Source organism: Pelodiscus sinensis, chromosome 19 (genome assembly GCF_052426305.1).
Source record: "Pelodiscus sinensis isolate ZL-2025 chromosome 19, ASM5242630v1, whole genome shotgun sequence".
Taxonomy (NCBI): domain Eukaryota; kingdom Metazoa; phylum Chordata; order Testudines; family Trionychidae; genus Pelodiscus; species Pelodiscus sinensis.
The window spans coordinates 16,325,521-16,352,944 of NC_143070.1; the positions used below are offsets into that span (position 1 = coordinate 16,325,521).

Sequence of the window (27,424 nt, forward strand, 5' to 3'; positions counted from 1 at the left end):
TTCTTTTGGAAAAGGGCCCATTTTTCCTTCAGAATGGCTGCAAAGAAACCACAATTTTTTTCCAATACCATTTTAGCATTTTCACAACTGCTCAATTCCTTCCATTCTCTGTAGAGTTAAATTCTCTGTGAGTTTCTTTTTCTTAAAACACTTTCTTATCTCTTAATGAAAACTGGCCTTGTTTCAGATATTACTCTTGTAAGTATTGTTTTAAGGATTTCGATTTCCAGTACCTGTACTTACTGCTTTTTCTCAGTTCTACCACAAGGCCTTCAATCTGCTTGTCTGGGCCTAATCCTGTTTGATTAAAGCCTGATTTTCTTTTTCTATTTCTTTATATGCTGTCACTTGGTCCTTTAGTCTCTCATTACTTGAATTTCCTGTAAGGCTTGTGTGACGGTGCGCTCCCGCCCCGCACTCGGGGGGCCCGGGGTGACGGCGGATGGACACGCCGGGGGATGGAGAGCCGGCGCGCCTTCGGGACGGCAGGCCATGCTGCCGAGTCGGGGCTCGGTGCAGTGAACGATGGGGGGCAAGGAGAGCCTCTGGGCGAGGCCCAAGGAGGAGGGGCTAGAGAGGCGCCGGCGTATGACATCACAGGGGAAGGGGGATTGCTGGGTGACACGGAGGAGATGACGTACGGGGACAGGGCCGGCGGGGGATTTAAACCCGGGGCCGGCACCGCGGAAAGGGAAGGGAGAAACGGAGAGTCAGGGAAGGAGGAAGGAGAGGTGAGGCTTGGATACGCGGCAGGAACCGGCCCTTAGGAAGGGCAGAGTAGGAGGCGGCCCAGGGTGGGCGTGAAGCCCGTGAGCAGGTGTGTTTTGGGGCACTTCCCCCATCCGCTAGGGAGGGACCGTGAGTCCCTGCCTTCAGGGCCCTGGGCCAGGGTTTGGAGAGGGGGTGGGCCCCAACCCCCCTACTCCGTTGGCCGGAGAGGCAGCCTTGGGCATGCATTAAGAGAGAAAAAGAGGAATGTGAACAGGGCGGGTTTCTGATGCGGGTGGTGCCTGTGGCTATAGAACTGTCCCGCATGACCAATAAACCAGGTGATATTAGCCGTATTGGTGTTGAACTATGAGAGACTCTTTTACAGCTTGTTTCATCATTTCCATTTGATTGTGGGAATTTGTTGCCATTATTTTCCAATTTTCTATCCCTTTTTCTGATTGGGATAGTTTTTCTTTTAGAGATATTGCCTCCTCTTTACTGGCTGTTAGGCGGAGGTAGTTGTTATTACACGCCTCCCACAGCAGCCAGGTTCCCACAGCGTCTCTTTTTGCTGCATTCGGGGATTTGCATATAAGGATATATTGGGCCAATCTATCCTCCAAATCTAGAATATTACAAACATCTTCAAGGGTTTGTTTAGTCCAAGGACTGTGTCCATATCTCTTAAGGATTTGTTTAAAGGGTGTTATTTCTTTTATAAAAGGCGAGGTTAGAGCTCCTTCAAACTCTGTGCCTCCCTCTGAGACTGCTTTCCCTGGACTTTTCTTAAACATCTTTAACATGTGTGTAGTTTCCTTTATCACCCCTGAACCCTTGCAGCGAGTGACACAGCCTAGACTATCAATGAATAATCGTAGCTTCTTTTTACAGTCTAAATGATTTCAATAATTATAGCTTCTAGTTAGACAGCCTAGATTATTTCAATGAATAACCGTAGCTACTATTTACTGCCTGAATTATTTCAGTAGTTGTAGCTTCTAGTTACTATGAGCTCTTTTGTGAACCCTCTACCCTCTGGAGGTCAGCAGGCTTTGGTTAACCAAAAAAGAAAAAGAAAAAGAAAAAGAAAAAGAAAAAGAAAAAAGAAAAACAACAACAACAACAACAACTAATAGAACCGCTCTCTGTAGAGGCAGCTGTGTGCACACCAATGTCCACAATACCTGAGGCTCTTTCCCAATATTCCCCCTTTCGCATTTTCCACCAAAATGTTGTACAAATAAAAGCAAGCAGGATCTTATGAGGGGAATAAGGCAAAAAGCCACATTTATTGTAAAGATAATAATAAAGAATAAAGAAAAGATAGAAGCAAACAATGTTGTTTAGCTACTTATTCCTATCACAACTTAACCCTTCTACACTATATATATATATATATATGAATATTCATTGAATCATTCATCCATTCATTCAGGTTCTGGGTATTTGTTATAGTTACCAGCCTGGAAGTTGCTTGTGTCAAAATACTGGCCAGGTATTCTGTACACAAGTGATGGTAGTGGGGAGCGAAGTCCTGATCAGATACGCATCTGAAGCCCCTGGTGGGCTGGCAGCAGAACCTTGGACTCTGACTCCATAGTCTTTTAGTCCAGGTCTTATAGGAATTTCTTCCTATGCCAGTCTATGGGAATTGCTGCATCATGCTGATGTCCAGGGTGGCTGTCAGGTGCTCGTCAGTGATCTCATAGGGTGGACCTCCAGTACTTGGTTTTCTCCACTTGACACCTTTTGGTTGCACTGGCACCTGATGCCTTCTTCAGCCCTTTGTTGCTGCATTCTCAGGCTGGCAGCTCTCAAAACCATTCATCCATTGTCCAAGCACTCTCTCTCTCTTACATACATTCCCTAATTAATGTTTCACATACAGTATTTTGTATAATAATAACTTTACATATGCAGGAGTTGTAGTTACAAAAAGTCACAAAAGTTTCTGGGTGGCATTTCTTAAAACATTCTCTCTCTGAGTGCTGAGTTAGTTACTGTTATAGTTACAATATTTCACTTTGCGATTAGGGTTAATTGACTCTCTCTCTAAGTGAGTTAAGAGAACGGGCGTCAATTGTGTAACAATGCCCTTAGTCAATTACAGGGCTTGGCTCCCAGAGCAGAGTTAGGGTATGTCTACACTACCACCCTAGTTCGAACTACGGTGGTTAATGTAGGCATACGAACTTGCAAATGAAGCCTGGGATTTGAATTTCCTGGGCTTCATTTGCATGTTGCCGGGCGCCGTCATTTTTAAATGTCCGCTAGTTCGGACTCTGTGCCCGCGGCTACACGCGGCACGAACTATCTAGTTCAGACTAGGCTTCCTATTCCGAACTAGCTAGTTCGTGCCGCGTGTAGCCACGGGCACAGAGTCCGAACTAGCGGACATTTAAAAATGACGGCGCCCGGCAACATGCAAATGAAGCCCAGGAAATTCAAATCCCGGGCTTCATTTGCAAGTTCGTATGCCTACATTAACCACCCTAGTTCAAACTAGGGTGGTAGTGTAGACATACCCTTAGTGACTTGACAAGCAGCCACTTGCAAAAGTTTGAGCGTACCCTGGGACACAGAGAGGGGAGCTGTTTCTGGCTACATAGTATTATATTTTTAACAGTTTTAAGGAACATGACCTAATATTACATTCCTAACAAATTATATTCTAGAAGGGCAATAATTATAAATCTAAACATTTAACAATCTTAACAAATAATAATAATAATAATAATAATAATAAATCTAAATACTTATCAAGCTTGATAACACTAAATCTAAACACTTTAACAAGAATAAATCTAAACACTTATATGCTTCGTCTACTTAAACTTATACTACTTAGACTTTTAGTTGTGAGGAACAAATTATGGGGAGTCACTTCCACTTGGGGGAATCATTTTTAATACTTTAATATGTTATCCATACAAGACTATTGCTGGACAGTGACAAGAGATGCTCCATTTAATGAATACAAGAGACAAGCCAAGAAGCGTCGAGTAGACACTGAATAGGACTAAAGTATGTACATAATAGTTTTTTGCCTTTTGTTTCATAATAAATTTTATTTATATAACCCTTTTGCTGATTTTTAAAGTGTTACATAAACAGGGCAGGTGAAATATTATCATGTAAAGCAACCATAAACACATGAAAAGACCTAGGTTTACAATTTATGATTAAAACTCTACTATTTACACAATATACATAGACGTAAAATGTAAAAACTTAAATATCTTGGAAACAGTAGCCAATCAGTTGTTTTAATTGTCATATTTGAATTCAGCACATCAAAATACATAATAAATAGCACATTTTATCTCTGAAGCAGATGACTTCTAAAAAATTGTAGACCAGTGTAATGGTCTTTCCCCACCACAAATCGCAGGAATCTTCTGTGGTGAGGGGTGATGGAAATGTGGAATTATGCGTCCCTTAGGTTGATGGCAGCATACCAGTCCCCTAGATTGAGTTATGGGATAATAAAGGCCAACGTTATCATTCTGAACCTTGATTTCCTTATGTAGGCGTTTAGCCCTTTTCGGTCCAGTATGAGGCGCAGACCACCTTTGGACTTCAGGATAAGGAAGTAGTGGGAATAAAACCCCTTCCCTCTGAGGTCAGATGGGACTTCTTCCACAGCTCCAATAGACAGGAGCGAAGGGACCTCCTGATGAAGGAGGTGGTCATGAGAAGGGTCCCTGAAGAGGAACAGGGAAGGAGGATGGGAAGAAGGGAGAGAGGAATGGGATAGAATATCCCCTTGCCACAACAGTTAGGACCCACCGGTCCAAAGTGATGGCTCTCCAGGCATGGTGGAAAGGAGACAGCCTGTCCAAGAAAGGGCAATCTAGTACTGGGGCTGGTGCATCGTCCTCAGGCATACCTTCAAATTCCTCAACTTGGACCTTGGGGCTTATTTGGGGGTTCCTGATTCTGGTCCAAGCAGGAGCATCCCTGGGGTTCCTGAAGTTATTACCCCTATTTCTAGGCCTATTGTTGACTCTGGTCCCGATTATATCCCCTCTGTCCCTTTGGGTTCAGTGCGCAACGTTGTGGGGCCAGGGTATGAATCTCTAAAGATTTCAATATCACCCTAGAATCCTTTAGGGCCGTAGTCACCAACCAGTAGATCGTGATCTACCGGTAGAGTAGCTCTTGAGCCCTCTCTGAACTGCACACCTGCGCAGTACATTTACATTAGATTTCCTCATTTGAGGAGCAGCTACTCACCGAGCAACAGCACAGGTGAGTAGCTGCAAGGAATGGTGAGAATTTTTTTTTAAAGTAGCAGTATAAGGATTGGGGATAGCAAGTGATGGAGAGGAGGAGAATAGAGAGGGCGGGGCTTCAAGGAAGGGGCTGGGCAGTAGATCTTGGCTTGGTCTGTCATTTAAAAAGTGATCTTGGGTATAAAAAGGTTGGAGACCACTGCTTTAGGCTATGTAGCCCACTATCAGTCTACTCCAAGAAGAGGCCCGACCCTTCAAAGGGCAAGTCTTGGAGTGTCGTCTGTACTTCCAAGGGAATACCTGAAACCTGAAGCCAGGAGCTCCGGCGCAAGACTATGCCCATGACCATAGCTCGCGTTGCCACATCCACCGCATCGAGAGCAGCTTGAAGGACCGACCTGGAGACTACTCTTCCTTCCTCCGTGAGAGCCACGAATTCTTGCTGGGAGTCCTGCAGTAGTCGGGCCTTGAACTTGTTGACGGCCACCCAGGAGTTGTAGGCATACCTTTGAGTATAACCTGCTAGTTCGCTATCTTCAGCTGGAGCCCAGCCATCGCATATGCCTTTCTGCCCAATAAATCGAGCTTTTTTGGCTATTTGCTCTTGGGCATGGGGCCCATCTGCCCTTGCCTCTCCCTCTGGCAGGCAGCTTGCACCACTGCCGAGTCCAGCAGTGGGTAAGTAAACAGGTGCTCATGACCTGCTTGGTGAACCGAGGCTCCAACTGACCCAGTTGTGGGGGCTGGCTTTGCCTTCTGACCCTGGGTCTCTCATGAGCGGGGTAGCAGAGGGGCCCATTCTGCGACCCGAGTAGGATGAAGCAACCACTAACCCTGACCTCGTCAAGATCTGACCCTAGGCCTGGTGGTACGCCCATGGGGTCCAGAAGGGCCACTGAGGAGGTGGTTTCCAAGACCACACCACCGACAAGCTATGACTCTGGGGCTGGGCTGGCCCCGGTGTCTGCAGCCACTGACGCTGTCTAGCAATCCTGAAGTGACAGGTACCCAGGCAATATGGGCAGAGCTGAACCCCTCCATTATTGGGTTTTCTGCCTTTGCAGCCTCTCATCTCGCTGAGCTTCTCACAGTCACACTCACCAGGCTGATCATGTGCTTTGTGGCACTTCCCTACTGCTGTGCTCTTAGGGTTCAAGCAGAGAATTTTTACCTAGGGATTCCATGGTGCAGCTTGAGGTGAGATTTTCACACCCCCTCCCCAGGGCTGTGTCTAGATTGGCAATTTTTCCGCAAAATCAGCTGCTTTTCCAGAAAACTTGCCAGCTGTCTACACTGGCTGCTTGAATTTCCGCAAGAACACTGGCTTCCTACTGTCTGACTGTGTTTAAACTGGCCAGTTTTTCCGGAAAATCAGCCGCTTTTCCAGAAAAACTTGCCTGCTGTCTACACTGGCCACTTGAATTTCCACGAAAGCACTGACGATCTCATGTAAGAAATCAGTGCTTCTTGCGGAAATACTATGCTGCTCCCATTCGGGCAAAAGTCCTTTTGTGCAAAACTTGTGAGCAAAAGGGCCAGTGTAGACAGCTTAGATTTGTTTTCCACAAAAAAGCCCCATCACGAAAATGGTGAACAGGGCTTTTTTGTGGAAAAGCGTCCATGCCAATCTAGACACTCTGTTCCGAAAATGCTTTTAACTGAAAACTTTTCCGTTAAAAGCATTTCCGGAAAATCACGCCAGTGTAGATGTAGCCTCTGAAATCAGTGCTTCTTGCGGAAATACTATGCTGCTCGGCTACATCATGGTTATGTTTTGCACAAAACAAATCTCAGCTGTCTACACTGGCCCTTTTGCGCAAAACTTTTGTGCAAAAGGGACTTTTGCCCGAACAGGAGCAGAATAGTATTTCCGCAAGAAGCACTGATTTCTTACAGTAGGAAGTCAGTGCTTTTGCGGAAATTCAAGCGGCCAGTGTAGACAGCTGGCTAGTTTTTCCAGAAAAGCGGCAGATTTTCTGGAAAAACTGGCCAGTCTAGACACAGCCCCCGGCTACATCTAGGCTACGTCTAGACTGCCATGATTTTGCACAAATGCTTTTAACGGAAAAGTTTTCCATTAAAAGCATTTTCAGAACAGAGCGTCTAGATTGGCACGGACGCTTTTCCGCGAAAGCACTTTTTGCGGAAAAGCGTCCGTGCCAATCTAGACGTGCTTTTCCGCAAAAAAGCCCGAATCGCCATTTTCACGATCAGGGCTTTTTTGCGGAAAACAAATCTGAGCTGTCTACACTGGCCCTTTTGCGCAAAAGTTTTGCACAAAAGGACTTTTGCCTGAATGGGAGCAGCATAGTATTTCTGCAAGAACACTGACAATCTTACATGAGATAGTCAGTGCTTTTGTGGAAATTCAAGCGGCCAGTGTAGACAGCAGGCAAGTTTTTCTGGAAAAGCGGCTGATTTTCCGGAAAAACTGGCCAGTCTAGACACAGCCCTAGGCTTCGTCTAGACTGGCATGATTTTCCGGAAATACTTTTAACAGAAAAGGTTTTCCATTAAAAGTATTTCCGGAAAAGAGCATCTAGATTGGTCTCGGAGTTATCGTTAGAACGATGCGCTTTTGCGCAAAAGCAGAAGCCCAGAACCATTTTGAAGAGGGCAAAAGGGCACCAGACCTTTCTGGGGGTGGGGCCGGAGCTCCGTTCAGACATGTGCTTAAAGGGGTCTCGCCTGACAGCCGTTTGTCTCCTGCTTCGTGCGTTAGGACCTCTGGCAGGGACTGACAGCCATAGCAGGTTTGGTGGTTGCCCTCTGACTTTTGGGGACACCACCCTTTTGCCCCCTACTGCTTTTTCCTGATTTTGCTTTCTTGTGTCCTGCTCTGTCTGCCACGGAGCTGTGGGTGGCCATGTGCCTGCTCTGGCCCCTGTCGGCCATTTTTGAGTGCCTGCAGCTGGTGCTCCAGGCCGGTGCCCTCGTCTTTCTGGACCAGGAGGCAGAGATCGCCTTGGACTCCCTCACCAGGCCCTGTGGCATCAGCACCCCACCGTAGAGAGGCCACTCTGGAGATTGGACACCAGTACGGACTGGTGGGACTGGCTGGTCCTCGGGCAATGGGACGACAAGCAATGGCTCCGGAACTTTCGCATGCGAAAGCAGACGTTCCTGGAGCTGTGCACCTGGCTCATCCCCGCACTACAGAGAGCCACCACTCGGCTGCGTGCATCCATCCCCAACGACAAAAGGGTTGCCATCGCGCTGTGGAAGCTGGCCACCCCCTATAGCTACCGCTCGGTGGCACAACAATTTGGGGTGGGAAGATCCACTGTCGGTGTCGTCGTGATGGAGGTAAGTTCCAGGGGAAGTGGGGTGGGGGGAGGGTGCTGCACTCCATGCCCAGGGGCAGCCAAGACTCTAGGCTGGGTCACCCAGGAGTTTGGGCCGTCCCTGCCTTGCACAGGCCTGCTGGTGGGGGGGAGTGGGCCCTGGTGTGTGTGTATGTGCATGCGTGTGCATGAGGACAGAGGGAATCATGGGGGGGGGGGCCAAGAGAGCGCACACTTACCCCTGCCTTATGTGATGTGTTCGCTTGTGTTTCTCTGCACCCTTCTGCAGGTCATCCACACCATCAGTGATGTCCTGCTACCGAGAGTCATCCGCCTGCGCGACGTGGACGCTACGCTGGCCGGCTTCGCTGTCCTCAGGTTCCCCAACTGTGGGGAGCCCTGGACGCAACCCACATCCCCGTCCGGGCCCCGAAGCATCGAGCAGCCCATTTCACGAACAGGAAGGGGTACTGCTCGATTGTTCTCCAGGCCCTCATGGACCACCGGGGACGCTTCCTGGACTTCTACGCGGGCTGGTCTGGCAGGGCACACGACACCTGTATCCTCCACAACTCTGGACTCTTTCACAGGCTGGAGGTGGGCACCTACTTCCCCCAGTAGGAGCTGACTGTCGGGGATGTGCCTATGCCCATCTGCATCGTAGGGGACGCAGCCTACCCCCTGCTGCCCTGGCTAATGCGGCCCTACACGGGGCGGCCGGACCAGAACCGGGCCCGGTTCAACGACCACCTCAACCAGGCCCGAAATCAGGTGGAGCTCACCTTCGGCCGCTTAAAAGCCCGCTTCCGTTGTTTGCTCACCCGTCTCAAGATGGGTGAGCGGAATGCAACGGAGGTACTGGCCGCGTGCTGCATGCTCCACAACGTTGTGGAGCAGAGTGGGGTGGCCTTCCTCTCTGCATGGATGGCAGCCGAGGCAGAGACATTCGAACAGCCCCACACAGCTGCCGTCCGCCAGGCGCACCAGGATGGGGTGTGCATCAGAGAGGCCCTAACGGACATGTTCGCACAAGCCCCGTAGTAGGGTCACCTGGGTCTCCCCATACGACTCCCTTCCATCCCCTACCCTTCCCCCCCCCATGTCTCCCCCCAATTGTAAAGCGTCAGTTCCAAGCACATCGACCGTCATCGTGAATGTTCATCGGGTGCGTCGGACATAGTTAGGGTTTTTCTTTTTAGTTTAAGCTAGGGTTTAGGCCACCATCACCTGTCCGAGCTGTCCCGAAGAACAGGAAGAGGATTCATGGTTCGTGCGGAAGGCTCGAGTCAGCGTACCCGATTCCAGTCATCTTCGAGGGATCTCCTGGCTGTTCCTCTCCCGAGGCCCGGAAGGACCAAAGGATTGAGGTTGCCAGCAACACTACAATCGTCCCCTGCGTCTAGACTATGTTACATATTTTTTGTGTGCGTCTTTTAACCTTTCTTGCTTGTTTGTTATCTATGTTAATATAGTTGTGGTTTAAATTTTACTTAAAAGTGTCAGTATTTATTTATGTGCCACAAACCAATGACCACTTAAAGGGACGACCGGTGATAGATACAGAATTTGGTGTCTGCATTTTGTAATCCTCTTAAATTTAGTTGGCTAATTGGCATCTCAAATCATTTATTACAGTTACCTTGAGTAACACAATAACCAACACAGTTTTGTTTTCAACTGAAAAACTGTCTATTTTTATTTACAAGGGGGAGGGGAAGGAGGAGGAGACCTTTAACTAGGACGGGGAGGGGGAGGAGACCTTCAACGGGGAGGGGGAGGAGACCTTCAACTGGGACAGGGAGGGGGAGGAGCTACTCCTGGGAGGGGTGGCCCCTGGGAGCGCTCCTGCGGGGGCAGACCTGGACATGCGGGGCAGGCTGCATCGGGGCAGGCTGCACGGGGAGGTGGGCAGGAGCAGGGGGCATTGCAGGGGCGGCAGGAGGAGCGGGCATTTCAGGGGCAACAGGAGCAGGGGGTATTGCAGAGGCAGGAGGGGGCATAGGAGCAGGGGCCATTGCAGGGATAGGGATGGCGGGGGCATGGGGTAAGGCCATGCCATAATGTATGGCATGCGCTATGCGCGCTGTGAGGGTGGCGATGGAGTCAGCCATGCGTGTGCACTCGGCCTGGAAGGCGGCCCAAGCCTCCTGGCGCCACTGCTGGACACGCTCGCGAATTGAGGCCTTGATTCGCTCAACCGCCAACACGTGGTGGCGAAGGAGCTGGTCCCAGTGGCGGAGCCTGTGCCTGCATGGTTGGGCAGCTGGGGGTGCCACTGCTGCCGGACTGGAGTGTCCCCAGCTTGTGCTTGATCCCGCTGCAGGGAAGAGAAGAAAGAACGGGTCAGTCAGGCAGGCCAGCCACTGTCCCCACACCTCATGCCCTCCACCGCTGAGCCCAGATGACCCCATAGTAGTGTGGCTTGGGCCCACTCAGTTCTCCCCGTCTCCTGTGTTGTATGTTTACAAGGAGGACCGCCCATGGAGTAGGGTCCTCCTCCATGTATTGTAACCACCGGTCTGTGTCCTGGCCCCGTGGAGGGCGGGAGGGTGCTTGTGTTGCGTTAACCTGTGGAACTCCCTACCGGTGGAGACTGAGGCTTTGGGCTAATCACTGGTGTTTGACAGGGAGCGAGATGCATCCCCACACCGTGCCTGGGAGCACATATGGCAGACGTGGTCTGGGCTCTCAGATCCCCATCATGTGGGATGCCTCCTGGATGGAACCATGAGAGTGACTGGGGGGAGGGCGTCTCATCCTTGCAGCAAAACTCAGGTGGCCCTAAGGGTGGCCCAAGCACTTCCCCCCCTTCTCCCTCCCACTATCCCTCACACACGCAGCCCAGGGACATGTGTGGCCACAGTGGGGACTTCCCTTGGGAGGCCAGCCAAGGCACCGGGAGCAGGCGAGGGGCTCAGTGGGGGCCACGCTCACAGGGCTGTGACGCTGCGGTTTTCCCAGGCGCAGCTGGCCGTGCCTCACAGCCAGGCATGGGACAGTGTGCCGTTCTGCATGCTGCACCCTTGCGGAGGTGCGGGCTCTGGGCTGAGTCCCTGGGGCCCTGGCTGGTTCCAGCCAGCATCCACCCTTCCCCCGGGTCCCACTGAATGTGTGTGAGCAGCACGGTCCCAGGCGTGCCCTGCAGCTGCCTGCCATGGCCACATGCTGCTCGGTCACCAGGTTGCACATGCTGCTTGCTGCCTAATGCTACACAGCATGCAGCTCATGTGGCCTGAGTGACATGCTCTTCCCCTCCCCCCTCCGGGTGCCTGGCTCCCCGCTCCCCCCTCTGCCCTTGTGAGTGCAAAGTGCAAGACTCACCGGTGGATCCTTCCCCGGCCTCAGAGGAGCTGCTGGAGGGGGCCTGCTCCTCCGACGCACTACTGTCTCCTTTCCCCGCCTCAGTGGTCCTGGTGACGGGGGGGCGCTGGCAGATGTCTACAGGCACGTCCGGGGCTGGCTGGCCGAGGATGCCATGCAGCCAGTCATAGTGGGGGCAGGTGTCTGGTCCTGCCCCCCTAATCTCGCTGGCCCACACATAGCCCAGGCGCAGCTCTTTGACCTTGGCCCGGACCTGTTCGAGGTTCTGGGCCGGATGTCCCTGCTGGGCTAGCGCCTGGGCCATGAGGCCGTAGATGTCGGCGTTGTGGCGCCGGGACCTGGTGTCATGCAGGCCCTCCTCCTCCTGCCACAGGTCCAGGAGGGTCTCCAGCTCCCTGGGGGACCACGAGGGGGCCCATCGTTTCTGGCCCCTAGGGGCCTCCTGCGCTGGGGGTGCAGGTGGCTCAGCGCCCGGAGATGCCATGGCTGGCTCAGATGGCTGCTGGGCAGGGCAGGGGCGCCGTGGCAGATCTCAGGTCGGAGGTCTGAGATACGCTCCTGCCACATGCTCTCAGCAGCCTGCGACTGCTTTACCAGGAAGTCCAGGGCTCCTACAGGGTCTCCCGGCATCCAAACCGCTTTTTTCCGTTTAGCCTGCTTTTGCGCAAAAGCGTTATCTAGCTGTCTACACTGGCCCTTTTGCACAACAGTTTTTCACAAAAAGGACTTTTGCCCGAACGGGAGCAGCAAAGCTTTTCCGGAAAAGTGGCTGATTTCGCACAGTAGATCGTCAGTGCTTTTGCGGAATATCAAGCGGCCAGTGTAGACAGCTGGCAAGTTTTTCCAGAAAAGCGGCTGATTTTCCAGAAAAACTGTCTAGTCTAGACACAGCCCATCAGTGTGGCCTAATCTGCAGTTCTAGAATTCACACCCTGCTATTGGCTCAGGTGGGTGTTGGGTATTTGATCCCACCCATCTCCCACTGAAATCTGGATGGGGATGTTGTCTGGGCCCATCTCTATCTACCTTATTGCAGTTCCAGTAGCAGCCCTAGGCACTCAGAGCTTATGACTCTTTGGATTCTTCCATGTAGATGCCTTGATACAGGCAGCCAGACAAGGAGGCTTTGGCCCATCTCCCAGCAGGACACACCAGCTGGCATCCATCACTAACACACCGAGCACACACACCCCCGAGCACTCTCTGGCTGCTCCCACAGCACTGGCTGGGGGCTCAGCCTGAACTTGGCATCTCAGACATTGGGGATCCAAAACCCAGGGAATCCATGGGGGAGGAGGCTCCAGACTCACAGGTTGTTAAATTCAGTCCCATTGAGCCATTTCCAGGGCTGCCCTGGGTCCCTCCGGAGGCCGATCCAGTGGTGGGGTTTGCCTTTAAAGCGCAGCAGGAAATCCTAGAAGAGCGGAGGGGGAGGGGTGTCAGGGCCCAACCCTGCTGCTCCCCGGCTCGGGGCAGGGAATCCCAGGGGCACAGAGGGGCTCTGAGTGTTCCCAGGGGGTGGCTGGGGATTTTCCCCTCCCCCTTGTCCAGCTCTGGGTAATTCAGTATTAACCCTCCCCCTGAAACCCAGCTCCCTCCACCCCAACCTCCCCAGGGCTGGGGCTGCACTTAGGAGCTGTTGGGTCCAAGCTCTCCCTGCCCCCCATGCCAGGCCAGGCTCTGTGTGAAACCCTCACCTGACAGGGCAGCTGGTCTCTCTAGCCCTCTGGGGGGAAGGAGAGAGATGATCAGCGCAGGGGATGCTGAGAGGGGCCAGGCCTAAGAGGACCCCTCCCCCACCTCAGCTGGCTGCTCTTCCCCTACCTAGGGGCACTGGCCCTTCCAGCCACGCTGGGGTCTCAGCCCCCTCCAGCCCCAGGCTGCCCAGCAGACACCGGGGCCAGCCCAGCCCCAGAGTCAGGCTGAGAGACCTGACAGTGGCTGATCCCCCTGGTCATTAACACCAGAGGGGCCCTGGGCCCAGCCCGGCCGGGCATTCAGTGACTGGAAAGCCCCTTGGCTCTGGGCTCCGAGCTGCTCCTCACCCGCAGGGCAGAGCCCAGGCCAGTGCAACGAGTCTCTCACCATTTCCTGCAGGGTGTCGATCCCAGCCAGGGAGGCCCCCAGGGCAGAGCAGTTGCTCCGGCTGTCGGTCCAGTTCCCTTCGCCCTCGGAGAAATAGAAGCATTTCCCCTGGTAGCCGACCCAGCCGTCCAGGCACCAGGGGCCCAGCACAGCTGGAGAGCAGCCAGATAACAACACTGAAATGAGACAGGGAGGGATGAGGTGAGAGGGGACCTGCCTGTGGGTGGTGCAGGAATGATCCCAGAGCCCCAGGCTGCTGAGACTCCTCTGACCCTGCCAGGTGCTTAGAGGGGAAGGAGTGTGAAGGAGCCAGGGGGACGCTGGGAATCCCGCCCCCGAGGAAGGTTACCTGACCCTAGTGTAAGGGGACTGTTAGCCCCCTTACTAAAACTCTGTGGGAGTTTTTTGGTTTGCCAGCTTCCAGTATCAAAAGGGGAAGAGTCCATGAGACTGACAGACCCCAGAGACAATAGAAAGCAGCCAACACTCCAGCTCAGCCTGATTGACAGGTTGGACAGGCCAGTGAGGACAGTGAGAGGCCAGGCCCCGTCCTCCCTGTGAGCTGGGATTGTTCTGGGTCTCTCTGAGCAAGGAGAGAGCTGAGAGACAGCCCAAGGAGTGCAAGCTGTGTGGAGAGACAGTTTTGCAGCACAAAGCCAGGCATACACAGCTCAAGGAGTGCAGACCCTGTGTTGAGCAGCAGACTGGCAGTGCTCAGAGAGCCAAAAGGGACAGAGAAGCAACACAAGGAGCTAGAGCCTGGCCAAGCAGCACAGCCTGCAGCTGGGGGTGGTGAGCTGCTGGGACCTGCAAAGTGTGGGGAAAAGCTCTAGACTGGGAGAGGGGTCTGGCCACTTCGAGCTTGAGTCTGTGTGGTGACTACCAGAGCTAGCGCGTCCAGCCTGTAGCCCCCCTTGCAGCACATCCAAGGCCTCTAAGGGGCCTCTAAGGAAGAGACTGTGGACTGTCCTTACACTCTGCAGACTGCTGTTTTGATGTCCCTGTGCTACAGAACAGGGCTGTGTGTTCTCATTTAACCATTCTCATTTTTTCTTATTCTTTTCTCTTTAATCAGTTGTTGTTTAATAAATTGTATTTGCTTTGAACCTTATGAAGAGATCACTGGGCCAAGAAGGCCTGCAGTGTAAAGAGAGCACCTCGGGGTGGGGACACCCTAACTCCTGCCCCTAGTGACTACAAGGTCGGGGATTAAGCCCCAGGAAACCTGGGCCCAGCCTTGTTGCGGTTTCGAGGACTCTGCTACTCAGGAGAGTAGAGGGGGAGCCCTCAGGATCAGGGAGCCGGGGGGTAAAGAAAGTGGGAGCGGGGACTCAGATCCTTTCGCTGGTTCATTTCACCGGGGTGTATAGAAGCCAGGAAAGTTCCCCACAATAGCGGGACCATTCCCCGGCTTACACTAGTCTTACTGAGGCACTTTCTGTACATGGTCAATAGGGAGGCAGCTGACAAAGGGCTTGTGTGCCTAAGCCCAGAGCTGGGCCTGTGCTGCATTTCAGAACAGGGGGGAGGAGACAAGTGTTGGGTTGGCAGAAGAGTGATGCTGGGTAAGAGGCGGGTTCAGCAGGGTGGCCAGGCTGGTTCCCCGAGGAGCTCTGTTCGCCTGGGCCGCTGCCCCTCCCCTGCTCTACGCTGGGCTTCCCAGGAGGGGCTGAGGGGCGGGGGGGAACAAACTCCCTGCCCTTCGCCAGGCCGAGCGCCCGCTGCCCGGAGCTTCCAGCGCAGCGAGACGCCTGGCGGGAGACGTTTGCCAGGCGGGAAGGGACACACCCAGCCCAGAGGCAGGGACAGCTCAGAGCAGCCCAGGCACAAGAGCAACAGCCAGACGTTCAGAGCCGCACAAGGCAGGTGAGTCACTGAGGGAAGTGCAGTCACTGACAGACAGGGATACCAAATGGCCACAGGGTGGCTGCAGCCTGATACACTTCCTATGCAGAAATTGCTTCCTGCTAATTTAGCATCCAGAGGGAAACTGAGGCCTCCCTGCAGTGTGCCCCTTGCAGTGCCAGAGGAATCATAGAATCATAGGAAGGGTTACACTGGGGTTGGGGAGGGGCATGGGGGGGGCATAACTCACGACCAGGAGCTACTGGCAGGTTCAGAGCAGCAGGTGAAGAGCCAGAGGCAGATTCTTAGGGTCACTAAGGAGGGGTTGCTAAATTCTAGCCCATTCCAAACACCACATGAGTTTGGGATTTCCCTCCCCCGCATCTCCTGCCCCCTCCCCTGAATCACTCCTGCTCACTCTCAGCCTCCAGCATTTGGCACAAGGAGGAGTCTGACGCAAACCCTTCCAGCTACCTTGTGCTCCTTTGTACCACAGCGACCCTGTAGCTGGTTTTGAAGCCTTCCCCTGTGGCTGGAACACACTCAGATTTGGGAGCCTCTGGCAGAAGAGGCAGCAGGGATCAAAGAACGAATAGGCCGTGCACCAGCCTGCATGTCCCTGGAGGTGTCACGGTGCCGGGTGCTGTATGCACTGGCACTCTCACATGCACAGAGCAGGGCAGGCAGTGCAGACGCTGCTCCCTGGTGCAGGTCAGTGTGCAATTTGTGCCCCTTATTCCAGGGAGCAGCTGCAGCTGTGCAGGACACAATTTCACGTTTAACACCCTGCACCGAGCTGCCCTAGAGAACAGCTGCCAGGCCTGTAGGCCCCTTCCCATACTGCCTGGGAGAGCCTGGGCACAGCAAAGCCCAACTGGTGCCATTTCTACCATCTGGCCCCACTGTGCTCTGGGGCAGCCTGCACAGGCAAGGGAGAGTAACCCCAAGCTCCCAAATCCTACCTTAAGCTGTGAGAGCCAACACAGCTTTCAACAGGGCAGCTGGCTCTGGTGTAAGGTTGCTGAGGCAGATACATCCGTGCAAACCCCTCGCACACACGTGCCAGAGCAGCACGTCCCACTCTGGCTACTTGCTGCAGTGACCAGCACCAGGGCAAGCCCCGTTCTGCACCACAGCCGCGCACTTACAGCTGAATGGATGCAAATTGGTAACTCATCAGTCAGGGGAATCAGCACAGAGGATTCCCAGTGCAGCCAGTCCTGAATCATCCCCAGCCCCCTCCACACTGGGTTCTAAACCCTCCAGGGGCCCAGTGACCAGATCCCAGGATAAGAGATAATCCCCACCCCTTCCCCAGACTGGAGGCAGACACAGTCGGGCTAATGTTCATCAGGAACAGCTGTTCTCAGTACCACACGGCACCTGTGCAGGTGGGGGAGTCACTAGCTCTGCCGGGCCCTGGCCAGGTCACACACTGGTGGGTGTCACACGTGATCAATGGGGGTGTCTGTGCTGCACCGCATGGCTCATTTCAGTGACAGGCAGCACCTGCCAACCCGGCTATGGGCACGATGTGGGGATGCAGGAAGGCCAGGCTGGTACATCAGGGTGACAGGCTGCAGGCAGAGGGCCCAGCTCATCTCTGCCCTGCACCTGCCTCTTCACTCCTTCTCCTCCCCCCCCCCCCACCCACACGGGAGTCAGTGACAGTGTCTGGGGCCCGGCGATAGTCACTGGGACCCAACATGCTCAGAGATGGGCTGGGGGGGGGGGGCTAGTGTCAGTCAGACCCTCCCCCCACAGCGAGTGCCCAGGGCAGAGCCTGCGAGGGGGCAGGAGGCAGCTCTGGGAGGAGCATCCCCCAGGAAACCTCTGTCCCAGGAGCAGGAACCAGGCAGGCCAGGAGGAGACGCTGTGACTGGGGCAGCCCCAGGGGTGTGGGACATGTGGAGGGGGGCAGGGAGGACTGAGAACTCACCTGCCAGGGCAGTAAGAATGATGATGAGAACTAAGGACACAACTCCGAGGGCAACTGTGGTTGTCTTATAGTTACAGCGATGCTCTGAAACAGAAGGACCTGTCAGGCAGGGCCGCATCTCACTGAAAGCAGTGGGCTGGGGCTGCCCTAGAACACGCCCCGTTCTGTCCCTCCCGCCCCCTGCCAGATGCTCTGGGAGAGGCACCCGGGCGCTCAGGCAGGCTGGGGCTGGCAGAACAGCCCCTCCCCCCTCAGCACAGCACGCCCTTCACACACTGCTGTTTTAGTGTTTTGCAGAAGCAGTTTCTTACACTGTAACTAAAAACAGGACTATGTAGCACTTTAAAGACTAAAGAGATGGTTTATTAGGTGATGACCCACGAAAGCTCATCATTTAATAAACCATCTTGTTAGTCTTTAAAGTGCTACATAGTCCTGTACTTTGTCTCAGCTACACCAGACTAACACAGCTACATTTCTATCACTGAAGCAAAATGCAGGACAATGTAGCACTTTAAAGACTAACAAGATGGTTTATTAGATGATGAGCTTTCGTGGGCCAGACCCACTTCCTCAGATCAAATAGTGGAAGAAAATAGTCACAACCATATATACCAAGGGATACAATTTAAAAAAATGAACACATATGAAAAGGACAAATCACATTGCAGAACAGGAGGGGGATGCAGGGGGGGGAAAGGAAGGAAGGTAAGTGTCTGTGAATTGATGATATTAGAGGTGGGGAGAGTGGGATGTTAGTGAGTTAATGGTATTAGAGGTGATAATTGGGGAAGCTATCTTGGTAATGTGTAAGATAGTTTGAGTGTTTGTTCATTCCTTGTTGGAGAGTGTCGAATTTTAACATGAATGACAGTTCAGAGGATTCTCTTTCAAGTGCAGATGTAAAAGGTCTTTGTAGCAGAATGCAGGTGGTTAAGTCATTGAGAGAGTGTCCTTTCTGGTTAGACACTGTTTTTTCTTTATGATCTTGTCTGATATCTGTTTTGTGGGCATTAATCCTTTGGCGAAGTGTCTGAGATGTTTGTCCAATGTACATAGCAGATGGACACTTTCGGCACATGATAGCATAGATTATATTTCTGGATGCGCAGGAATATGTGTTCTTGATCTTATAACTCGCTTGGTTAGGTCCAATAATGGTATCAGCAGAGTGAATATGTGGACAAAGCTGGCAACGGGGTTTATTGCAAGGGAAGGTACCAGGGTTGGTATTAGTGTGGTATGTCCTGTGGTTGTTGGTAAGAATCATTTTGAGGTTAGGTGGTTATCTATAGGAGACTATGGGTCTATCACTATTACACTGTAATGGTGTGACTCCTCCCTGTAGAACTGTGCTACTTCTAGTAGCAGTTTCTTATAGGAGCAGGTCAGTACTGCTGCACATCAGAAACCACCACCAGTAGCACATTCCCACATGGAGCAACTCTACACACAGCACTGTAAGGAACAGCCCTCGGTAGGGCTGCGCTACTTCTGGCAGCAGTTTCCTATTGGAGCATTCCCTTATGATCATACAATAAGAAAATGCTACCAATAGCATGTTCCTATAAGGTAGCAGTTCTCAACATTACAAGGGCACCAGGTGAGCTCAGGGCACAGAGATAAGGACCCGCATGTTCCAGGGGCAGGAGCTCCCCCGCCCAGTGCCCATCCCTGCACCCGAGTTCTCAGTAGGAATCACACGGTGGAAGGGGAGAAGGAACTAGGCTGAGAGGGGCCAGGCCTGTCACACGGGGTCTAACCCACCAGCCCAAACAGTCCCTGCCCAGCCACACACCTAACGCTGTGGGCTCCAGCCAGCTCCTGGGAGCCAGGGATCCGGACCCCAAGAGCCCCGGGGGATCCAGCCCCGACTGCCCACGAACAGAGATTGGGCTGCTTCTGCTGCCACTCGGTCTGTCTCTCTTCTCAGACAGCGGCAGCGACACCCAGGAAAGTGGATCCGATTTAGTCTTCCAGCGGCCAGCAACACGCGGCTCCCGAAGCCGCACGTGGCTCTCGGTGTCCCCATCTGCTGCCCCCATGGTCTCTCCGCTGCCTTCGGGCTGGGGACGCTGCTGCAGGCGCTGGGCCGGGCTCGGCTGCTCTCTGGGTGGCGGGTCCGATGCAGAAGCAGCAGCAAAGCGCAGCTAGATGGGTCCTGGTCCTGGCTTCCTCCCTGCTCCGGGCCTCGCGGCCGGGCTGGAACCGAGACAGGCCAAATGGGACAGAGGCGGTGCCGCCGTGATTCAATCCCTCGTCCCGCTCCCACAAGGGCTGCAAAGACCGGGGCTGCCCCGGGTCCCTCCAACCCGGAACACGCCGCTACCAACAGAAAGGAGCGGGGAACCGAGGGGGCAGGAGCCTGAGGAGCAGCAAGACCTGGCCCGGGGTGTTTCCCAACAGACCGCACAGCCCTCGGGCGGGATATTGGTCCAGAAGCTACGCGCGCTCCGGTGCAGCCCGTCCCCAAACCGGGCCCAGTCTCTGCCCTGATCTAGTGAACTTCCCCACTCCACGCCAACCTCTGGCTCCGCCCCAGCACATTCCCTCTTAGTCTTTTTCTCCTTTCTCTCTCCCTCTCCCTCTCCCTCTCTATCTTCCCGGCCGCCGCGTTCCTGCCGCGCCTCTTACCCCAGCATCCTGTCGGCTCCGGGCGAGATCGGGCCCCTGTATCACGGGCAGAAGGAGCAGCCCCGCGCCCGACCCCACTGCAGACCGGGAAGCAGGAGCGCGCGGGGATCTCGGAATTCACGAACGTGTCACAAAGTCCTGGCACCACTCCGCTCCTCCTCCCCCAGCTCAGTCACCCGCCCAGCCGCGGCCCCTCCCAGGGTGCAGGGAGTAACTCCGACTTGCTGGGAAAAGTTTATTTGCATGAAGCCAGCAGCGAGCCGTTAGCGCCGCAGGGCTGAGAAATTAAACTGCAGACACGTGTAGTTGTGTGAAAGAGAAAAATAAAATGTCACTTACCCTCTCTCCCATCATAGAAACTCTAGTCCAAATTCCATTCTCAGACAGACAGACAGACAGACAGACACTGCTTTTAATTCATCATTTCTAAGTCCGCAGGAAGCAAAAGTGACTGCATCTTTCACTAGCAGCTAACAGAATGCAGGACAATATAGCACTTTAAAGACTAACAAGATGGTTTATTAGGTGATGAGCTTTCGTGGGCCAGACCCACTTCCTCAGATCAAATAATGGAAGAAAACAGTCACAAACATATATACCAAAGGATACAATTTTAAAAAAATGCACACACATGAAAAGGACAAATCACATTACAGAACAGAAGGGGGATGGGGGGGGGGAAGGAAGGTGAATGCCAGTGAGTTAATGATATTAGAGGTGGGGAAGGGGAAATGTCTGTGAGTTAATAGTATTAGAGGTGATAATTGGGGAAGCTATCTTTGTAATGGGTAAGATAGTTGGGGTCTTTGTTAAGTTCCGTGCGGAGGGTGTCGAATTTTAGCATGAATGCCAGTTCAGAGGATTCCCTTTCAAGTGCAGATTTGAATGTTTTCTGAAGTAGGATGCAGGTTAGCAGGTCATTGAGACTGTGTCCTTTCTGGTTGAAATGACAAGAAACTGTTTTCTCTTTGTGATCTTGTTTGATATCTGTTTTGTGGGCATTAATCCTTTGGCGAAGTGTCTGAGACGTTTGTCCAATGTACATAGCAGACGGACACTTTCGGCACATGATAGCATAGATTATATTTCTGGATGCGCAGGAATATGTGTTCTTGATCTTATAACTCACTTGGTTAGGTCCAATAATGGTATCAGCAGAATGAATATGTGGACAAAGCTGGCAACGGGGTTTGTTGCAAGGGAAGGTATCAGGGTTGGTATTAGTGTGGTATGTCCTGTGGTGGTTGGTAAGAATCATCTTGAGGTTAGGTGGTTGTCTATAGGAGACTATGGGTCTGTCTCCCAGAGCCTCTTGGAGTATGGTATCCTGTTCCAATATAGGCTGTAGTTTATTGATAATGTGTTGGACAGGTTTAAGTTGGGGGTTGTAGGTGATGACAAGTGGTGTTCTATTGTTGGTTTTCTTGGGTCTGTCTTGAAGTAGATGGTTTCTAGGTATTTGTCTGGCTCTTTCAATTTGCTTTTTTATTTCTCTGGGTGGGTAGTTGAGGTTTATAAATGCTTGGTAGAGATCCTGAAGCTTCTGGTCTCTGTCAGTGGGATTAGAGCAGATGCGGTTGTATCGAAGGGCTTGGCTATAGACGATGGATCGTGTGGTGTGTTCTGGATGGGAGCTGGAAGCATGTAGGTAACTGTATGAGTCGGTGGGTTTTCTGTAGAGAGTGATGTATAATTTTCCATTGTTGATTTGTACGGTGGTGTCCAGGAAGTGGATCTCCCGTGTAGAATGGTCCAGGCTGAGGTTGATGGTGGGGTGTAGGTTGTTGAAATCTCTGTGGAATATCTCTAGTGTTTCTTGGCCATGCGTCCAGATCATAAAGATGTCATCGATGTACCGTAGGTAGAGGAGGGGTGAAAGGGGACGGGAGTTGAGGAAACGTTGTTCTAGGTCAGCCATAGACAGACCCATAGTCTCCTATAGACAATTTTAGCCATCAGGCCATTTTAGCCATCAGGCTTTCTTGTGCAAGAAATTAACATTGCCTGTCTACACTGGCCCTCTTGTACAAGAATACTTGTGCAAGAGGGCTTATGCCTGAGCGGGAGCATCAGAGTATTTGAGCAAGAAGCCCTGATTTTGTACATTACAACGTCAGTGTTCTTGCACAAATACTCGCGGCCAGTGTAGACAAGCGGCAAGATTTTTTGCAAAAGCAACTGCTTTTGCGCAAAATCTTGCCAGTCTAGACGCAGCCCTGATGTAAAGTGTCAGATATAATTGAGGACTCCCAAATAGATTCTACACCACCAGAAATAAAACCTGTTTCCATCTTCTGTGACTTTCAGTTAGATGTGACTCACTATCCTCTGCTTAGTGTTCAAGTTATGGTAGACCATAAGCCAGGTCATATTAAGTTCAGGTCTTTTACCTTTTAATCATACAATATGGATAACAACATTTCATTCTCCCAGCTCCAAGTCTTAAGTGAATTTCAACCCAAAAGAGCCAAAATTGATCACCTTGACACAGCAAGGGTATGTCTACACTACAGCACTAATTTGAACTAACTTAGTTCGAATTAGTTAATTCGAACTAAGCTAATTTGAATTAGCGCATCCAGATTTAAAAACTAGTTTGAATTAGCATTTTTCTAATTCGAACTAGCACGTCCACACTGATTGGATGCTGGGGCGCATTTAAGGGCAGATGAAACTGGTTCCGGCAGGGCATCAGGTCAGTAGTTGCTTTGTGTGGCTGCTTTCTGAGGCTCATTCTTAAAGGTACCCCCCTGGACAGCCGGTTCTCAGCTTTTCCGCTTGCTTGTCTACCTCACCGAGGGAGAGCAAAGCGATTTCCTTTCTTCCTGCCTGTGTCGGTGGTTCCATTTGGGGACACCGCCACAGTTGGCAACATGGAGCCAGAGCTCACCCTGGGCTTTCTGGTGCAGTTCTTGGACTTGCTGCTGCAAGTCTGCCAGCAATGGCTGGAGGCTGCCTGGTACCACCTGGTACACATCAGCCCCCTGCCTCTCCACCTGGCCTCCCTGGGGGCTGTGGAGGAGCCGCAGCAGCGCCCGGATGCCAGCATGCCCCGCCGCATCTGGCGTCTGGACACCAGCAGCTACAGGTGGGACTGCATCGTCTTGGAGTGCTGGGGAGACAGAGAGTGGACTCAGAACTTCAGGATGAAGAGGGACACCTTCCTGGAGCTCTGCGAGTGGCTCGCCCCTGCTCTGCAGTGACGGGAGACTCGCATGAGGCCCGCCATCCCCCTCCAGAAGCATTTGGCCATCACCCTCTGGAAGCTCTCCATGCCGTACAGCTACCGATCTGTCGGGAACCAGTTCGGCATGGGGAGAGGAGGAGATGCTGATGTCAGGGCACCTCCCTCCCACACTGTAGTCTGTCTCCACAGAATGGAGGGGGGAACAACAGGACTTGAAATGGAGTTTGCTTGCTCCTTTTGGGAGTGGTGCTGGGCCTGGGCAGCAGTGAGCCTCTCTTAGCCCCACTGCACCACCCCCCAGCAGCCACCTAAGGTCAGCAGTATCCAGCTGGAGTCTGTAACCTGAACCCCTGCCCCAGTCATGCACCCTCTCCTGCACCCCACGACCCTGCCCCAGCCCTGATCCCTACCAGACCCAAAGCCTGCACCCTGAATCCCCTCCTGCATCCCAACCCCTGCCTGAAGCTCAGCTCAGAGACCCTCTCATACTCCAAATCCCTTAGTCCAAGACCAGAGCCTGTGCCACAACCCGCTGCCCCTGTTGATGAAATGGCGGAAAGATAGGAAAGGGAGGGAGGATGGAGTGAGTAGGGGCGAGGCCTCGGAGAAGGGGCACAAAGGAGATGGACCCAGGGTCTTTGAGTTTGGGGTAGATCCTGGATTGCACTGAAATTCAAAAATGTGATCTAGTGCTTAAAAAGGTTGGAGACCCCTGCTATAGATACCTGCCTTTCATCTGCGCAGCTTCAAAGCACCGGCTTCCCCATCCTGCCCAACACAGGAGAGCAGGGTTGTCCTGGGGGTGCTGTGGGAAGGGCGGGAGGAGGGGGGACTATCAGACACCAGCGCTCTTAGTAGAGCCGGCTCAGCGGAAACACAGCTGCACTGAGAGCTGCTCTCAGAGGAGCCTCAGCATGTCCTGGAATTCAGGTGTGTAAGCTGGAGGGTGACTCAGGCTTATTGCTCCCAGCCATGCTGAGCTGTTTCTCCCACTCACTGGGCTGCCCCCCAAGAAACTCACTGTGAGGCTACAGCTCCACTGTAGCCTTCCCGCGGAAAAGCCTATGCAAATGAAGCATGGCATGCTCGGTGCTCTCTGGGATTACCCCTTTGCTTCTCCTGTGCTAACACTCCAGAGAGAGCGATCAGACCCTGCCTTCACCCAAGGCCCTCTCCCCTCATCTCTCTGCTGGGGCATGGGAGTTGTGGCAGGGCTCCCTGCCAACCAGGACACGGGAGAGGAACCCTGAGTCAATAACATGGTGTATTTGGAGCAATTCACCCTGCCCCCCCAGTCAGTATGGCTGGGGAAGGGGAATGTTTTGCAGAGATGTCCGGGGAGGAGGGGGTCCTACACCCCCTGCAGGCAGCAGATGGAACAGAGCCCCCCAGAGGGTCAGAGCTGGCAGTGGTTGTGGGGCAGGGTAGTGATGGCTGGTCCAGCACTGTCTGCGCAGAAGCCCAGGCAGAGGGACATCTCACAGCCGGCGAGCAGAGGCCCCAGGCAGAGACCAGAAGCAGCTGATACCTGAATGACATGATGGGCGGGTAACTCATCTCCCCTGCCTTGAGCCTGGCTCAGCTCTTTACTGGCTGTGAGGATAACAACACAGGCAGGCAGCTGATTCTGAAGAAACGTCACCTGCCCCTTCCCCAGCCCCAGCCCTGCCATTTGCCCCCTCCCAACCCCACAGGCTTCTTCCCTTGCTCTGGGCATTCATCTCGCCCACCCCCTAGTCTAGGGGTCTGCAACCTATGGCTCTTGAGCCAAATATGGCTCAGCAGGGAACCAAATGTGTCTCTTTTGTCATTCCCAAAATCATAGAATCATAGAACACTAGAACTGGAAAGGACCTTGAGAGGTCATCGAGTCCAGTTCCCTGCCCTCACAGCAGGACCCAATACCATCTAGATCATCCCTGACAGGTGTCTGTCCAACCTGCTCTTACATATCTGCAGTAATGGGGATTCCACAACCTCCCTAGGCAATTTATTCCAGTGTTTTACCACCCTGACAGGCAGGAAGTTTTTTCTAATGTCCAACTGTAGTGGGGCTATTTGGAAATCATGGGGGGGGGGGGGCGGGCAAAGCCCGCCCACCTTCTAAAAGCCCCTCCCCAGCCTTATGGGAGGGACACTGGACCCATGTCCAATTAATTGCTTGGGACAAATAATGACAAAAGGATCAAGGAGTGCGGGCTAAAGGTTCAAAATAAGGGAGCCGGATGGGGACACCGAGCAGAGAACCCCGGACAGCGCCCACTGCTCCTCAAAGCTATCGAAGGAGCCAGTGGACGCCGCCCAGAGGAACTCTGCCCGGATTCGTGAAACCAGGGAGGAACGGAAATAGGCCCCACAGTCGCAGAGAACCCCCTCGTCTAGCATCCTCCTCCTGGTATTGTAGATGGTGGTCTTTGCCAGGGCCAGGAGGAGGTTGACGAGGAGGTCTCGTGACTTTGTGGGGCCACGGATTGGGTGTGCGTACAGGAAAAGGTGAGGGGAGAAGTGCAGCCAGAACCTCAGTAAGAGGTTCTGGAGGAGCCAGAATAGGGGCTGCAACCTGGCGCATTCAAGGTAGGCATGCGCCAGGCTCTCCCTCACACCGCAAAAGGGGCAGGTGTCTGGGATGGGGGTAAACCGCGCCAAGTACATGCCCGTGCTCATGGCTCCGTGAAGGAGCCGCCAACTAATGTCCCCGATGGGCCGTGGAATTAGATCAGAGTAGATGCTGGCCCATCGGGGTTCCCCACCCTCTACGGGTCTTAGGTAGTCCCGCCACTTGGTATCGGGACGGAACACGAGGGTGGGGAAATGCAGGGTGTGGAACATGAGCGTGTACAGATGTTGTCTTGGTGTGGCTCGAAAACAGATCAGCTGCATATTTTGCAGCCGGCTGGGGGTCCAAGGATGGGGAGGCCGGGGGGGCCCGCGGAACAGGGGCCCGATAATAAGGGACGGAGGTTTTGCAGGGAGGGGGTGGCGGGGCGTACCCTCTCGCAGGGCTCTCTGTAGGAAATCGAGAGCGGGCCGCGGCAAGGCTGCCTTCACCTCCTGGAGTAGGCGCAAGGGGGTTCGAGGGGTGGAGAGCCCCATGCGTTGAGCGAGCGCTCGGGGGTCCACCCAGTCCCCCCTGTCGTAGTCCAGGAGGTCTCCGACCATGGTGGTTTCTGCCAGGATCAGCCTCCGGCGCACCGAGGGAGACTCCGCCACCTGCACACACAAGGCTAGATTGTGGAGCAGCGGCTCCGCGAGGAGGTCTGCTCCCTCAGAGGCCACAACGGACCTGGTCGCCGAAAACAGCTTCCAGGTCTGGAGGAGGTCCTGGTAGAATTCCGGCAGCTCTGAGAGGTCTCGCGGAAGACCCCTCGGGTGAATAAAAAAGAGCTGCCGGTCATATCGGAGCCCTCGGAGGCGGCGGAGGATCCTCAGGGGCGGACGCCAGGCGCCTCTCAAGCTTCAAGACCTCCCGTTCCAACTGCTCTATCGCCGCATCCCTCCGCTGGCTGGCGCCCCGGGAGTAGTCACGGCAGAAGAGCCGGGCACGCACCTTCCCCACATCCCACCATCGCCGCGCCAAGGGAAAGGCGGGCCGCTGCCCCCGCCAGGCCCACCAGAACTCCCGGAAGGACGCCACGAAGCCCACGTCCTCCAGCAAGCTATTGTTGAAGTGCCAATAGGCCGGCCCCAGCCTCTCCAAAGTCAGAGAGGCTTTCACGGCCACCAGATGGTGGTCCGTGAATGAGGCTGGCCGGACGCTGGAGGAGTGGGCTCGTGCCAGATGGAATCGAGACAAGTAAATGCGATCCAACCGGGAGTGGCTCGACCGCTCGTTCCCCACCCGGACGTAAGTGAAGGTGGTACTGTCGTCCGGGTGGTGGTCCCGCCAGACGTCCACCAGGGAGTGATGTTCCACGATCTCCCTGAGGACATCTGCCGCGGCCTGGCAGTTTGCGAGACCTACACGGTCCCGGTCATCGAGGGTGGTGTTGAAGTCCCCGCCCAGGACCAAGCCCTCGCGAGGATCCAGAGTGCCGAGGAAGGTGGCCGCCTGCCGATAAAAGGTGACCTGGTCCGGGCCCGCGTTCGGGGCATAGACATTGACCAGGTTCAACGTCCGCCCCTCCACTCAGGCCCGGACGTGCAGCAGGCGGCCCGGGACAACCTCGGCGGTCCCCAGCTCCTC

The 27,424-nt window shown here is 53.6% G+C and overlaps 1 protein-coding gene across 1 annotated transcript in view; it reads right to left on the bottom strand.

Annotated features, from left to right (window-relative positions):
• Positions 1-20,242, bottom strand: part of LOC149522218 (C-type lectin domain family 2 member A-like) — a 44,823-nt gene extending 24,581 nt beyond the window's left edge. The window contains exons 1-5 of the mRNA XM_089770626.1: positions 20,055-20,242; positions 19,219-19,622; positions 17,421-17,504; positions 13,637-13,812; positions 12,862-12,965 (exon numbers count right to left, since the gene is read on the bottom strand). Of these exons, the coding sequence (XP_089626752.1) occupies positions 12,862-12,965; positions 13,637-13,812; positions 17,421-17,504; positions 19,219-19,465 (611 nt within the window). The 5' untranslated portion in view covers positions 19,466-19,622; positions 20,055-20,242. The remainder of the gene's footprint in view (positions 1-12,861; positions 12,966-13,636; positions 13,813-17,420; positions 17,505-19,218; positions 19,623-20,054) is intronic.
• Between the last annotated feature and the right edge of the window lie 7,182 nt (positions 20,243-27,424).